Below are 17,065 nucleotides of genomic sequence, written 5' to 3'. Positions count from 1 at the left end.
ATTAAAAAAAAACTGTCTACTTTCTACTATATGCCTCTTACTGATAGAGTGACTTCATAAGTTAAAGGCTAGAGTAGGATATATATATATATATATATATATATATATATATATATACATATATAACAGATGCAACTCAGTCAAACATCATATCTGTCTACAAACTGACCAATGCTAAATTAGTGGAGAAAAACTCATACAGGCTTTCAAATACCAGCCCTGAGATGTGACTGGGTTTCCACCTTTCTGCCTCTCCCCTGTACTTTGTAGAGGAACATTTTCTCTGTATACTTCTTAACACTATGTGTCCCTTATAACTAGGAGATAATTAGTTTAAAACAACTCTATGTGTTTGTTAATTTTGACATGATTCTGCTGCTGTGAGTTGTGATTCAAGATTTATATTCATATAATACTTTAATTGACAGAGAACATATTTGAAAATCCTGAAATTTATAAACCCAGTCAAGACTCCTAGCCTGAGAAATGTTCTGGGTTATTTTGAATTTTGTCTAGAATATCTCTTAGAGTTTACCAAACTGATCCCATCATAAATTCTGGAAAACCATAAGGAGACATGAAATTTAACAGGTAAATTGCCTATTCCCAAGGTCCTTCCTAGAACATGGGGTTAATTTTATGTTGTTCATTGTATAAAAGTGTATCTACCCAGGCCCAGTTCACTCTCTGTACCTTAGGAAGCCAGTTTACTTTTTAGTAACCAGAGAACAGTGAACACATCTTCAAATTTTACTAATTACCTAACAATTATACTCCAAAGTAATTTTTGTGTAACTCTGCATGCAGAAACTGATTCAGGTGCCTAAACAAGGGGTGTTCGTAGCAAAATCTGTATAACTGTTCTGTGTTTGGAGATAGACATCTGTTAAATAAGTTCCTGTATATAAGATCCTTTTACTTCCTCAATGTTAAAAGTGAGAGGGGACATCCACTGTATGGATATAGAATTGAATGATAGTTTCTTTCTTTCTCACACTAGAAGTTATTGGACAGTCCTGAAAGTTATGACAGCAACTCTGATCAGAATAACCAAGACTGTGAATTCCTTCTTCTGTTTATTTATCCTTCTAATTTGTACCCTACCCACTCTCCCACTAAGAGCATACTAAATGTTTCTACCTTAATCAAATCAAACCAACAAAAATTTTTCTTTCAATTAAAGCCTCTGACTTTAATATATAAAATGTATTAATGAAACAGAGACCTATGCCTTACTACAATGGGTTCATATTCTCAGGGAGTTGGGGACATTGTCTTGAGCATGTCCTATAAAGAAGGATACAGTCTAAGGTAAACAGAAAGCTTGTAATTGGGCAAAGGGATATCTGCATTCAGCTTTCCTAGGAGATGCACTAAGGCTGATTCCTGGTCATCAGGCCAGCCATTACCCGCTTTAACTGCCATCAACAGTCACCTGCCTTGGGCATAGGCATGGACTTTCACATGAATCTGAAAAGCCTGCATCAATTCATAGAACCACATGCAGGCAATTACAATTTAAACAATGCATACATTCAAAAAAGTTACAGTTTACTATTCTCAAAGGCAGACCAGTAGCCTGAGGCCACCAAAAATCTTTTCTATCTACCCATGAAATGTCTTCTTTCTACCTTAGGTTGTATCATCCAAAATGGATTATTTGGTTTTCCTCTTGTATAGATAGTGTTTGAATCATTGTGGTATAGTCTAGAGAGATTAAAAATAACTTAGTATGATCAAAACTTTTTTCTTCTACTGTTTTTCTTCTTTATTTCAAAAATATCTAGGTAAGAGGTAGCTTATTTCTCAGATTTGAGATTGTCCAAACTTTAATTCATTGTGTGCATAAGGTTATGATGGAACTAGTTTTCATTCACTGTCATTCTGTGCTAAGAAAGAGGCTTGAGGGAGCCAGTGTCTGCCTTTCTAAAACCTGATCCTCTAACTGTGATTTCTAGAGGATGTGAGTGAAGTAGTTTAGCTTACAGTGTGCTATGGAAGAGGCTTTGAGTGAACCAATGTGTACCTCTAAGAATCCATGTTGGCCTAAGATGATCTGTCCTCAGGCGGGTGTCAGGAGTAAAATAGCGTGATATCTAACTCAGTCTATTATAAGGATACATTAAGGAGTTAACATCTCCTTAATCCATGTTTTTTTTAATCTTAATCTGTCCTGCTGTGGTTTATGGGGCAGAAATATTGAAACTAACCTCCATCTTCCTTAATTAGGAAGGGTATGTGAACTATTACCATTTTTGGGAATGCATGTTTTCCTATATTAATCTATACTATGAAGGAGTAGAGGACATTCTGTTCTTCAATGGAGGAGTGGAGAAAAATCTTGTTTCCCTGAAGATTGATATCATCCTAACATGACATTTCCTATAGGAGGGTTTAGGTGTGAACTAGACTTCTGTCTACCTCAAAATAGTCTATGAAAATGGATGCTGGGAACTGATGTTTTAACTGCCAGAAGTCAAGGAGGACTGCAGCTGATCCCTGTGATTAAGATTTAATCACTTCACCCTTGACCTCAGAAAAGTTGAATATTCAGGGACAGTACTTGTACAAAATCAAAAACTGAATAGATCAGTGTGTAATGGGGGTGGATCAAAAGTACCAGTGTGTATAGAGATCTATTGACAGTTGATGGTGGTTAGTGGATTGTGTCAATTTTCTCTAAGGATATAGCACCTTATAGGTTGTTTATGCTCTAGTAGATGAAAACATTTCCATGGACATGTGGGAGCACTAAATGTGTAAAAGGATTGGATGAAAGAATCATGTGCATAACATTTTTCCTTGTAAGAGTTAATTTGATGCTTTCACTTTACATGTCATTTTATGTCTATATCTGATTTTGGCACAAGGCTGAGAATAATAGTTCTTTAAAAAAAAACAGAAAAAATTAGGGAAAGATATGAATTTGTAAGTGAAACATAGAAGAGATATGTGAGGTGTTGGAGTGGAGATTGGATACATAGTTACCAAACTGAGAGACTAGGTGTCAGATAGATACCCTGGTTGGCATGCAGATAGGCAGAGAATTAATGGTTAGGTCAGAAAGGTGATCTCCTTGCTGTCTCCTGTTCTCTATTCTTGATAACAGTTAAGATTTACAAGGCCCAACACATGAACTGTCTTCTGGAGTCCCTGCTCTTTGACACTGACTTCTTCTACAATTGGTCACATGATAACATTTACTACCTGCCAGTATTCCCAAGTTCATAACAGGTTTAAAGTGACATCTAAGTTTGGTCTGAGGGACTAGATATCTGAGAGACTTATTATTGGAAGTAGATAAGTAGCAAAGCCAAAATAATATATTAAATGTGAAACTCACAAAATAATTCCTCCTTCACACACATGACATGAAATACAAGAGTAACAAATTAAAACAACTGTCTACTTTCTACTGTATGCCTCCTGCTGATGGAGTGACTTCATAAGTTAAAGTATATTGTAGGATATATATATATATATATATATATATATATATATATATATATATGTGTGTGTGTGTGTGTGTGTGTGTGTGTGTGTGTGTGTGTGTATAAAACAGATGCAACTCAGTCAAACATCCTAACTGTCTAAAAACTGACCAGTGCTAAAATAGGGCAGAGAAACTCATACAGGCTTTCAAATAACAGGCCCTGAGATGGGACTGAGTTTCCACCTTTCTGCCTCTCCCCTGTACTTTGTAGAGGAACATTTTCTCTGTATACTTCTTACCACTATGTGTCCCTTATAACTAGGAGATATCTTGTTTAAAACTACTCTATGTGTTTGTTAACTTTGACATGATTCTGCTGCTATGAGTTGTGATTCTAGATTTCTATTCATATAATACTTTAATTGACACAGATCACATTTGAAAATCCTGTAATTTATAAACCCAGTCAAGACTCCTAGCCTGAGATATGTTCTGGGTTATTTTGAATTTTGTCTAGAACATCTCTTGGAGTTTACCACTAATCCAATCATAAATTCAGGGAAACCATAAGGAGACATGAAATTTAACAGGTTAGTTGCCTATACCCTCAGTCCTTCCTGGAACATGGGGTTAATTTTATGTCCTTCATTGTATAAAAGTTGATCTACCCAGGCCCAATTCAGTCTCTGTATCTTAGGAAACCAGTATAACTGTTTAGAAACCAGACACCAGTGAACACATCTTCAAATGGTACTAATTACCTAACAATTATACTCCAAAGTTATTTTTCATCTAACTCTACATGCTGAAACTGATTCAGGTGCCTAAAGAAAGGGTGTTCATAGGGAAATTTGTATAATTGTTCTATGTTTAGAGATAGACATCTGTTAAATAAGTTCCTCTATATAAGATCCTTTTACTTCCTCAATGTTAAAAGTGAGAGGGGACATCCACTGTATGGATATAGATTTGAATGATGGTTTCTTTCTTTCTCACACTAGAAATTATTGGACAATCCTGAAATTTATGACAGCAACTCTGATCAGAATAACCAAGACTGTGAATTCCTTCTTCTGCTTATTTATCCTTCCAATTTTTACCCTACCCACTTTCCCACTAAGACCATACTAAATGTTTTTACCTTAATCAAATCAAACAAACAAAAATTTTTCTTTCAATTAAAGCCTCTGACTTTAATATATAAAATGTATTAATGAAAGAGAGACCTATGCCTTACAGACAATGGGCACATATTCTCAGGAAGTTGTGGACATTGTCTTGAGCATGTCCTAAAAAGGAGGATACAGGCTAAGGTAAACAGAAAGCTTTTAATTGGGCAAAGGGATTCCTGCATTCAGCTTTCCTAGATGATGCACTAAGGCTGATTTCTGTTCATCAGGCCAACCACTACCCCCTTTAACTGCCACCAACAGTCACCTGCCTTGGGCATAGGCATGGACTTTCACATGAATCTGAAAAGCCTGCATCAATTCATAGAANCACATGCAGGCAATTACANTTTAAACAATGCATACTTTCAAAACAGTTACAGTTTACTATTCTCAAAGGCAGACCAGTAGCCTGAGGCCACCAAAAATCTTTTCTATCTACCCATGGAATGTCTTCATTCTACCTTAGGTTGTATCATCCAAAATGGATTATTTGGTTTTCCTTATTGTATAGGTAGTGTTTGAATCATTGTGGTATAGTCTAAAGAGATTAAAAATAAATTATTTGATCAAAACTTTGTTCTTCTAATTTTTTTCTCCTTTACTTTCTAAAATATCTAGGTAAGAGGTAGCTTATTTCTCAGATTTGAGATTGTCCAAACTTTAATTCATTGTGTGCATAAGGTTATGATGGAACAAGTTTTCATTCACTGNCATTCTGTGCTAAGAAAGAGGCTGGAGGGAGCCAGTGTCTGCCTTTATGAAACCTGATCCTCTAACAGTGATTTGTAGAGGATGTGAGTGAAGTAGTTTAGATTATAGTGTGCTATGGAAGAGGCTTTGAGTGAACCAATTTGTACCTCTGAGAATCCATGTTGGCCTAAGATGATCTGCCTAAGGAGGGTATCAGGAGTAAAATAGCGTGATATCTAACTCAGTCTATCCAATGGATACATGAAAGGAGTTAACATCTCCTTAATCCATGTTTTTCTAATCTTGATCTGTCCTACAGTGGTTTATGGGGCAGAAATATTGAAACTCATCTCCATGTGACTTAATTAGGAAGAGTATGTGAACTATTACCATCTTTGGGAATGCATGTATTTTCTACATTAATCTATACTATGAAGGAGTAGAGGAGTTTACTACTGTCCTGACAAAGACATTCTGTCCTCCGATGGAGGATTGGAGAAAAATTGTTCTACCATGACGATTCATATCATCCTAACATGACATTTCTTACAAGTGGGGTTAGGTGTGAACTAGAGTTCTGTCTACCTCAGAATAGTATATGAAGAATGGATGGAGGGAACTGATGATTTAACTGCCAGAAATCAAGTAGGATTTCAGCTGATCCCTGTGATTAAGATTTAATCACTTCACCCATAACCTCAGAAAAGTTGAATATTCAGGGACAGTACTTGTACAAAATCAAAAACTGAATAGATCAGTGTGTAATGGGGGTGGATCAAAAGTACCAGTGTGTACAGAGATCTATTGACAGTTGATGGTGTTTTGTGGATTGTGTCAATTTTCTCTAAGGATATAGAACCTTATAGGTTGTTTAAGCTCCAGTAGATGAAAACATTTTAATGGTATGTGGGAGCACTAAATGTGTAAAAATATTGGATGAAAGGAAAATGCTCATAACATTTCTCCTCATCAAGTTCATCTGATGATTTCAGTTTACATGTTGTCATTTTATGTCTCAATATGTTTTGGGCAATAGGTTGAGAATAATAGTTCTACAAACTAGGGAAAGATATGAGGTTGTAAGTGGAACATAGCACAGATATGTGAAATGTTGGAGTGGAGATGGGGTACATAGTTAACAAACTGAGAGACTAGGAGTCCAACGGACACCCTGGTAGTAATGGCGATAGGCAGAGAATCAATGGCTGTGTCAATAAGGTGATCTCCTTGTTGTTTCCCATTATTTATCTTTGATATGAGATAACATTGAGCAAGAACCCTGACCTTTGACACTCCCTTCTTCCACACTTGGACACATGAAAACAATTAGAACCAGTCAATATTCCCAAGCCAATAACAAATTTAAAAGTGACCTCTAAGTTAGGTCTGAGAGAGTAGGTCTAAAGAGACTTCTTATGGGAAATAGATAAGTAGCAAAGACAAATAATATAATAAATGTGGAAACTCACAAAACCACTCATATTTCACACACCTGACATGAAATAAGAGACTAACAGCTTAAAACAACTGTCTGTTTTTTGCTGTAGGTATGTCTCCTGCTAATGGAAGTACTTCATAAGTTCAAGGCTAGAAATGGATATTATATATTAGTAGGAGATAACTTGTTTAAAACTCCTTTTTGTGTTTGTTAATTTTGACATGTCTCTGCTGCTACATGTTGTGATTCAAGATTTCTATTCATATAATACATTGACAGAGAATATATGTGAAACTCCTGAAATGTATAAACCCAGTCAAAACTCCTAGCCTGAGAAATGTTCTGAGTTATTTTGAATTTTGTCTAGAATATCTCTTGGAGTTTACCAAACTAATCCAATCATAAAATCAGGAAAACCATAAGGAAACATGAAATTTAACAGGTAAGTTTCCTATACCCTCAGTCCATCCTGGGACATGGGGTTAATTTTATATCCTTCATTGTATAAAAGTGGATCTACCCAGGCCCAGTTCAGTCTCTGTATCTTAGAAAGCCAGTTTAACTGTTTAGTAACCAGATACCAGTGAACAGATCTTCAAATTGTGCTAATTACCTAACAATTATACTCCATAGTAATTTTTCATCTAACTCTCCATGCTGAAACTGATTCAGGTGCCTAAAGTAGGGGTGTTGGTAGGGAAGTTTGTATAAATGTTCTGTGATTAGAGATAGACATCTGTTGAATAAGTTCCTGTATATAAGATCCTTTTACTTCCTCAATGTTAAAAGTGAGAGGGAACATCCACTGTATGGATATAGAATTGAATGATAGTTTCTTTCTTTCTCACACTAGAAATTATTGGACAATCCTGAAATTTATGACAGCAACTCTGATGGGAATAACCAAGACTGTGAATTCCTTCCTTTGTTTATTTATCCTTCTAATTTGTACCCTACCCACTCTCCCACTAAGAGCACACTAAATGTTTTTACCTTTATCAAATCAAACAAACAAAAATTTTTCTTTCAATTAAAACCTCTGACTTTAATATATAAAATTTATTAATGAAACAGAGACCTATGCCTTACAGACAATGGGTTCATGTTCTCAGGGAGTTGGGGACATTGTCTTGAGCATGTCCTAAAAAGGAGGATACAGGCTAAGGAAAACAGAAAGCTTGTACTTGGGCAAAGGGATTCCTGCATTCAGCTTTCCTAGGAGATGCACTAAGGCTGATTCCTGGTCATCCGGCCAACCACAACCCCCTTTAACTGCCACCAACAGTCACCTGCCTTGGGCATAGGCATGGACTTTCACTTGAATCTGAAAAGCCTGCATCAATTCATAGAACCACATGCAGGCAATTACAATTTAAACAATGCATACATTCAAAACAGTTACAGTTTACTATTCTCAAAGGCAGACCAGTAGCCTGAGACCACAAAAAAATCTTTTCTATCTACCCATGGAATGTCTTCATTCTACCATAGGTTGTATCATCCAAAATGGATTATTTGGTTTTCCTCATTGTTGTTCTTCTAATTTTTTTCTCCTTTACTTTCTAAAATATCTAGGTAAGAGGTAGCTTATTTCTCAGATTTGAGATTTTCCAAACTTTAATTCATTCTGGGCATAAGGTTATGATGGAACCAGTTATATTCACTGTCATCCTGTGCTAAGAAAGAGGTCTGAGGGAGCCAGTGTCTGCCTTTCTAAAACCTGATCCTCTAACTGTGATTTGTAGAGGATGTGAGTGAAGTAGTTTAGCTTACAGTGTGCTATGGAAGAGGCTTTGAGTGAACCAATGTGTACCTCTAAGAATCCATGTTGGCCTAAGATGATCTGTCCTCAGGCGGGTGTCAGGAGTAAAATAGCGTGATATCTAACTCAGTCTATTATAAGGATACATTAAGGAGTTAACATCTCCTTAATCCATGTTTTTCTTATCTTGATCTGTCATACAGTGGTTTATGGGGTAGAAATATTGAAACTCACCTCCATCTGCCTTAATTAGGAACAGTATGTGAGTATCTCCAATGGAGGAGTAGAGAAAAATCTTGTTTCCCTGAAGATTGATATCATCCAAACATGACATTTCCTATAGGAGGGTTTAGGTGTGAACTAGAGTTCTGTCTACCTCAGAATAGTCTATGAAGAATGGATGCTGGGAACTGATGTTTTAACTGCCAGAAGTCGAGGAGGACTGCAGCTGATCCCTGTGATTAAGATTTAACATGATCACTTCACCCATGACCTCAGAAAAGTTGAATATTCAGGGACAGTACTTGTACCAAATCAACAATTGAAAAGATCAGTGTTTAATTGGGGTGGATCAAAAGTACCAGTGTGTATAGAGTTCTATTGACAGTTGATGGTGTTTAGTGGATTGTGTCAATTTTCTCTAAGGATATAGCACCTTATAGGTTGTTTATGCTCTAGTAGATGTAAACATTTCCATGGACATGTGGGAGCACTAAATGTGTAAAAGGATTGGATGAAAGAATCATGTGCATAACATTTTCCTTGTAAGAGTTAAATTGATGCTTTCACTTTTCATATCATTTATGTCTATATCTGGTTTGGGCAATAGGCTGAGAATGATAGTTCTTAAAAAACAGAAAAAATTAGGGAAAGATATGAAGTTGTAAGTGAATCATAGAAGAGATATATGAGGTATTGGAGTGGAGATTGGATACATAGTTACCAAACTGAGAGACTAGGCCTCAGATAGATACCCTGGTAGGCATGCAGATAGGCAGAGAATTAATGGTTAGGTCAGAAAGGTGATCTCCTTGCTGTCTCCTGTTCTCTATTCTTGATAACAGTTAAGATTTACAAGGCCCAACACATGAACTGTCTTCTGGAGACCCTGATCTTTGACACTGACTTCTTCTACAATTGGTCACATGATAAAAATTACTACCTGCCAGTATTCCCAAGTTCATAACAGGTTTAAAGTGACATATAAGTTTGGTCTGAGGGACTAGATATCTGAGAGACTTATTATTGGAAGTAGATAAGTAGCNAATCCAAAATAATATATTAAATGTGGAAACTAACAAAATCACTCCTCCTTCACACTCCTGACATGAAATATAAGATTAACAACTTAAAACAACTGTCTACTTTCTACTGTATGCCTCCTGCTGATGGAGTGACTTCATAAGTTAAAGGATAGAGTAGGATATATATATATATATTATATATATATACATATATACATATATATATATATATTGAGAGAAAAAGAGTAGGATATATATATATAACAGATGCAACTCAGTCAACTATCCTGTCTAAAAACTGACCAGTGCTAAATTAGGGGAGAAAAACTCATACAGGACTTCAAATACCAGGCCCTGAGATGTGACTGGGTTTCCAGCTTTCTGCCTTTCCCCTGTACTTTGTAGAGGAACATTTTCTCTGTATACTTCTTAACACTATGTGTTCCTTATAACTAGGAGATATCTTGTTTAAAACTACTACATTTCTGCTACTATGTGTTGTGATTCAAGATTTCTATTCAAATAATAATTTAATTGACAGAGTACATATTTGAAAATCCTGAAATTTATAAACCCAATCAAGACTCCTAGCCTGAGAAATGTTCTGTGTCATTTTGGTTTTTGTCTGGAATATCTCTTAGAGATTACCAAACTCATCCAATCATAAATTCAGCAAAACTGCTAGGAGACAGGAACTTTTATAGGTAAGTTTCCTATACCGTCTGTCCATCCTGCAATTTGGGGTAAATTTTATGTCCTTCACTCTATAAAATAGGATCTACTTGGGCCCAGTTCAGTCTTTCAACCCTAGGAACCTAGTTTAACAGTTTAGAAAGAGAGACCAGTGAATACATCTTCACATTGTACTGATTACCTAACACCTATACTCCATAGTAATTTGACCTCTTACTTTTCTTGATGAAACCGATCCATCATTGAACTTATTTTTCTAAGTGGGTACCTATCTACATACCCTAAGATAATACAAAATGTTTTTACCTTTATTCTTTCTAAGAAACAAAATTTTCTGCTTTAAATTAAAGCCTCTAAATGTCTGTCATTTAATAGGTAATATATATGAATCCTATGCCTGTGAGTTGATGGGCTCACTATATTAGGGAGCTGCGTTCACTGTCAAAAAATGTAACCATCTTCTTTGTCACCAGCTTGGATTATGACCTCATCAAAATGGAAGCAGTCTTGTGACTTGGCCTCCATCTTGTTTAATATAACTACATAACATTAAAGAGTTAATGTAACCACATAACCTCAACCAGCTGTAACAGTACCCAAAGAATTATCTAGTCCTCACTTTAGCTATCTTTCTCCCTCTTCCCTCTCTCTCCCCTCTCTTCTTTCCTTCTCTCTCTCTCTCTCTCTCTCTCTCTCTCTCTCTCTCTCTCTCTCTCTCTCTCTCTTCCCCCTCTTCCTGGTTAATTAGGCAATATCAGATATTTGTTTGGTCCAAAGTAGGCCTCATAAATTGTTGTGTGGTGAGAATGTCCTAAATAGGACTACTCTGGTAAGGTAAACAGAAAGCTTGTTATTGGGCAAAGTGAACCCTATATTCCTCATTTTCAGGGAATAAACTAAGGCTGACTTCAGTTTATCAGGCCAATTATTACCTCTATTAACTGCCTCCAACTGTCAACTGCCTTCAGCAGAGGCCTGGAGTTGTTGATAAATCTTAACTGTCTATATAAATTCATAAAACTCCATGTGGGTAACTACAATATAAAATTTATATATGTCCTCATCAGTTACTCTTCTCTTTTCTCAGTGGCAGACCAGTAGTTTGAGGCCACCAAAAACTATTCTATCTACCTATGGAGCATCTTTACTCTTCCTTGGACCATATAATCTAAGATAGTTTATTTCCTATCTTCTTACTCTTCTGTCTTTTGTTTGAATCTTTCAGCTACAGTCAAATTAGATTAACAGTGGAAATTACCTAATATGATCACAAAGTTAGTTCTTCAAAAATTGTTCTCTTTTACGTTCTAAAATGGGTTTTGCTCATGGGTGGTGACACCCAAAGGTATCTTCTCAAAAATGTGAAGGGGAATGTGGACTGGGTAACGATTTTAGTAATGGGGTAACTGAGTGGAAAATCAGGGTTGATGTTTGGTTGTAAACTGAATAAGTAAATATATTTTAAAAAGACAAAAATATTTAATATCTCAAAGATCATTTAACTTATTAGCTTTTGCTATTCTCCACCTTCTGCCAAAGTAATAGTTCCCGTTTATATTTCAGATCCCACAAATTTTGTACTCAAATTTCTACTAGTGTAGTAATGTCTCAGCAAGTGGATAACAAACTAATTTAACAAACTTGGCACAATGTGAATGTGTCTCATTGAGTAAATCCGGTGTCTAGATTTGGATTTGTAGATTTGGTAACAAAGATGAAACTTAGTTAAGGATAATATAACAAAAAGATAAAAGCTTCTCTGTTCTCTGTCAGTTAATAAAGTCAAAAGAGGGAATACCTTCAAAATGAGGACTTCCCCAAGGTGGTATTTGTGTGTGTGTGTGTGTCTGCATGTCTGTGTCTCTGTGTGTATGTGTGTGTGTGTGTGTGTGTGTGTATATATATATATAATATTTGAATAACTATCTGTAATTATTTGGAATCAGTGTTCTCTAATATGTTATGCTACATCCATGAGGTGCATTCCATGTCAAAACTTTGTTTTTGTTTCCTTTTTTGCCCTCACATTTCATTTAAAAAATTTGTATATTGAGAAAATTGATATGTCAACATATAATCTAGGATAGACAATAGCAATTTTTGTATTATCAGGACACAGGAAAACATTGCTACATGACTTTCTATATTTTGTTACTGTTGAGATAAGGCCTCATTCTACACAATTTTTAAAATTCTGTGTTTACTATATGAAAATGTGAAGTCTCTATCAGATGACAAACAAGAAATAAAGATAAATCTAATAAAAATCAAGGAAGTCTAAGAATCTACCAACCTTCAGGATCAAGAAGTTTTTCTATGCCTAACTGACATTTTGCAATGTTGAAGGCATGTTCCAGTCTTTGGGTGGCTGAGTGCTGCGAAACCACACTATTCCAATCAAACAGGTCTGGCCTGAAACAAACACATACACAAAAAGTATAAATTAATCCACAATGCACTATAAAATCCATTCCAGTTCTGAACTGAGATATTTTAATACCTCAAATCCATAAGAATTAACTGTGATTCTTATTACCTGTGGTGATGAGACAGGCCCCTGTAAGCTCATATCTTTGAATGCTTATTCCTGAGTAAATGAAACTGTCTGGGAAGGATTAGGAAGGTTAGCCTGTTGGAATAGAAGTAGATTCTGGAGGAACTGTGTCAGTAGGAGTGGGTTTTGAGGCTCCAAAAGCACATGCCAAGCTCGGCCTCTTTCTATCTCTTGCCTGAAATTTATAGATTAGATATGAGCTCTCAGCTACCATTCCAGCATCATGCATGTCTGGCTTCTATTCCTTCCCAACTCCCAACTTCTCCCCTATGAAGATCATGTATGAACCATTTGAAACTGTGGACAAACCTCCAATTAATGGATTTTTCTTATAATTTATCTTGGTCACAGTGTCTCCTCACAACAATCGGACAATAACTAGCATTGTCCCTCAAAAAAACATTTTGATTTAAATAAATCACATTTTTAAGTTAGAACATTGACATTTCATATGTTAAATGATGTAGAAATATAAATTATGCCAGAATAAAGTTGGAAAATAAAAATCCATAAAATAAATAAAGAAATTAGTATAATTTATTATTCATAAAGTTATATCACATTTTTGAATCTTGATATTGGAATATGAGCCATTTACACGTAACTCTTGATTTCTTAACCCAATATCATATTTCTTCGTTGAACTTCTGCTAATGTAACCCTATTGAAAAAACAATCCTTTTATGTTTTCTTGACATAATAGGATTACTGTACTCATGAACTCTCAGTGTATCAACGGTTACCTGCAGAAGATCTTCAAAAGACAGATACTATCAATATTTCAGAATAGAGGGAGAGTGGCAAAAGAGCCTCCACCCCTAGCAGAGTGCTACTGAAAAGTAATGGTTATCCTGTGAGTTGGTATACATGTATTAATACCTGATACAAGACTAGATATTGGCTATATTACAGAGAGAGGTATTCAGACTAAGCTGGAACTGAATTTGGGATCATATTGAAGCCCAAAACTCACTATTACAAGCCAAGATAGTGTGGAGGCTAGGACTGGGAATTGCTTGTGGTACCTAGGTTAACTCTGTTACACTGTGTTAAAAAAAATGTATCTGGAAGTGTGGGACATATAGAACAGGCTAGACATGGGAAGAAAAAACAAGGAGAGTGGGTATGGACTGGTGTGGTGCCAGCACAGCAGTACATACTCAACAGGCTAGGCCATGAAGGAGGACCTGGGAAGTCTGTGTATGAAGTGTGGTGTAGATGTTGGAAAGGGTCTTGTGAGTAGATGTCAATAGAAACAATACTGGTGGGAGACTCGATGTTGGCTATAAGACTTAAAGGTGGGACTAGGTGGGGAGACATATTTGAACCCCAAAGGATCCTAGAGGTACCTACTACAAGATACAGGCAGGAAGGCTACGCTTTGGTATATAGGCTAGATATGGTGAAATGTAGAAAAAGAAGTATAGGGTACTGGGATACAATCACTAAGCTTGACCCTGGAAGAGGACATGGAAAGTCTGCGTAAGAAAATGGGGTAGGCAGAACAAAATGCCCTGTGGGTAGATATGAGTAGCTTATTGGTAGGAAACTAGATGTTTGTTTTTGCACAGGTTGGTATATGATTGACATAGCTACGGATAATCAAATATATCAATGTTACTTGGGAATGATTTTAGGGAAGACTTTCAAGTTACTAACCAACGATTAAGAGAGACATATTGGACTAAACCATTGAGCAGGGAGAAACTTAGGAAGCAAATGCTCTATTGTGTGTTCTACCATACTAAAGTGGATGTATGAGGAAGAATGACATGGAAAAGTTGCCTTGGGGTTGTTGAAGGGGAAGCCTCGTACTAAAACTAGACTCTCTTTGCCTTCTTAGTATCCATCTCTCTCTCCCCCCATGAGTGTCAGAAATGGTACATTCTGCTCCTTCACCAGGCAAGCTCGTGCATCATAGCCATGGTTTGTGACGTCTGAGCACGTGCTCGCCTACTATTGGCTGAGGACCTGGTGACGAACCAGACTTTATGGGTGTGGCCTTCGATGCTCTGGCAGTTGCTCCCAAGCTCTCGAGGTGGCAACACGCGAAAGCTGTTGGCAGTGAGAGTTACTAAGAAATCAAAGGATTTCGTATCTGATATGGAAGTTCCGACTTCATCCACCGATTCGCAGGAGGCGAAGCCTATAATGCCGATTAGGACCAAGGCAGCCTGCAAGTTTTATCCTCCCCATATTCTTTGTGGAATGGTAAGATGACCCACCCTACTAGAACTCTCTCCCTTGATTTACTGTTCCCTAAAGTGACTAGCTTTCCCCTGTCTGGACTAAATCCCCTTGTCTACCTTCACCTTTTTGACAAAGTCCCCTTTACTTATCTTGACTTCATTCTACATGAATTAACTCTCTTGTGTCTTATCATTACAGAATGCGAAGACCAACAAGCGTGGGAAACGCGGTGGCGCCCAAAGGGCTTCCACAAAGAAAGATAAGAAAGATATTGGAGAAGCTACTCCACCTGTGGCTAAGAAGACCAAAGTGGCCAAGGAGCCAACCGTGCTGGTTAAGGTACCCGCAGCAGCAGTGGCACCTGAGTCATCCGTGGCAGCAGCCACACCTGAGGCGGCAGAGGCAGCAGTCGCACCTGAGTCATCCGTGGCAGCAGCCACACCTGAGGTGGCAGCAGCAGCAGTCGCACCTGAGTCATCCGTGGCAGCAGCCACACCTGAGGCGGCAGCGGCAGCAGTCGCACCTGAGTCATCCGCGGCAGCAGCCGCACCTGAGGCGGCAGCAGCCGCACCTGAGGCGGCAGCAGCCGCACCTGAGGCGGCAGCAGCCGCACCTGAGGCGGCAGCAGCCGCACCTGAGGCGGCAGCTGCAGCAGCCGCACCTGAGGCGGCAGCTGCAGCAGCCGCACCTGAGTCATCCGCGGCAGCAGCCGCACCTGAGGCGGCAGCGGCAGCAGCCGCACCTGAGGCGGCAGCCTCACCTGAGGCGGCAGCCGCACCTGCCACACCTGCCTCACATGAGGCAGCAGCCGCACCTGCAACACCTACCGCACCTGAGGCAGCAGCCACACCTGCTGCACCTGAGGCAACAGCCGCACCTGCCTCACCTGAGGCACCAAGGGCACCAGTGGCACCGGAGGCCCCAGCAGCTGCTCCAGCTGTAGAGGAGGAAGAAATGGTCTGGGAGGCGGCAGCAGTCATTGGGGAGGCAGTTGTGAAGCCCCCCGAGGAGGAACCGACCAGCGGAGAAGTAGTCGCTACTACAACCACAACCTAGGCAGATAGCCAATAAGATGGCTATCTCAATGCTAGGAATTCCCCAGAACCCCAGCCCCCAAATAAAAATTAACATATTGATGTTAAAAATAAACTGATTAAAATTTGAAAATATATGTTTCTTTTGAGTCACTAAAGGGGGAACCAGAAAGGGGGAGGAGAAATGGTGGATATATGGCAAGAAAGGGAGTTTGGGTGGGTAGAGACAAGGAAGGAGGTTGGGTGGTTACAGACAATGGATGGAGTTCTGGTGCTTAGAAACAAGGGTGGGAGGTAGGGGACAAGGGATGGAGTTCGGGTGGGTAGAGACAAGGGGGGGGGAGACAAGGGAGGAAGTTCAGGTGGGTAGAAACAAGGGAGCTAGTTGGGGTGGACAGAAATAAGGGAGGGATTTAGAGAAAGGGAAGGGAGTTCGGGTGCATAGAAACAATGGAGGGAGGTAGAGACGAGGGATTTTAGGTAGATAGAGACAATGGAGGGAGGTAGAGACAGGGATTTCAGGTGGATAGAGACAATGGAGGGAGGTAGAGACAAGGGAGGGATTTTGGGTGGATAGAGACAATGGAGGGAGGTAGAGACAAGGGAGGGGGTTTGGGTGGATAGAGACAATGGAGGGAGGTAGAGACAAGGGAGGGATTTGGGGTGAATAGAGACAATGGAGGGAGGTAGAGACAAGGGAGGGATTTGGGGTGGATAGAGACAATGGAGGGAGGTAGAGACAAGGGAGGGATTTTGGGTAGATAGAGACAATGGAGGGAGGTAGAGACAAGGGAGGGATTTTGGGTGGATAGAGACAATGGAGGGAGGTAGAGACAAGGGAGGGGGTTTGAGTGG

The 17,065-nt window shown here is 38.5% G+C and overlaps 2 protein-coding genes across 5 annotated transcripts in view; one reads left to right on the top strand and one right to left on the bottom strand.

The window, feature by feature from the left end:
• Nucleotides 1–17,065, bottom strand: part of Dmd (dystrophin) — a 2,293,239-nt gene that overhangs the window by 1,629,395 nt on the left and 646,779 nt on the right. For all 4 annotated transcript variants that reach the window (XM_029473189.1, XM_021152893.1, XM_029473188.1 and 1 more), the window contains exon 7: nucleotides 12,726–12,844. In XM_029473189.1, coding sequence (XP_029329049.1) covers nucleotides 12,726–12,844 — 119 coding nt within the window. The remainder of the gene's footprint in view (nucleotides 1–12,725; nucleotides 12,845–17,065) is intronic.
• On the top strand, nucleotides 15,016–16,318 carry LOC110286514 (testis-specific gene A8 protein-like). Its single transcript, XM_021152899.2, has 2 exons — nucleotides 15,016–15,197; nucleotides 15,375–16,318. The coding sequence occupies exons 1-2, from the start codon at nucleotides 15,090–15,092 to the stop codon at nucleotides 16,230–16,232; spliced, it is 966 nt and encodes a 321-aa protein (XP_021008558.1). The 5' UTR covers nucleotides 15,016–15,089; the 3' UTR covers nucleotides 16,233–16,318.

This window comes from Mus caroli, chromosome X (genome assembly GCF_900094665.2).
Source record: "Mus caroli chromosome X, CAROLI_EIJ_v1.1, whole genome shotgun sequence".
Taxonomy (NCBI): domain Eukaryota; kingdom Metazoa; phylum Chordata; class Mammalia; order Rodentia; family Muridae; genus Mus; species Mus caroli.
This window is presented reverse-complemented; position numbering and strand designations above follow the sequence as displayed.

Excerpts from the sequence above, each read along its gene's own strand:
- LOC110286514 (XM_021152899.2), top strand. The coding sequence starts at position 15,090 with ATGGAAGTTCCGACTTCATCCACCGATTCGCAGGAGGCGAAGCCTATA. Across the intron at positions 15,198-15,374 it reads CCCATATTCTTTGTGGAATG|AATGCGAAGACCAACAAGCG; the intron begins GTAAGATGACCC and ends TTATCATTACAG.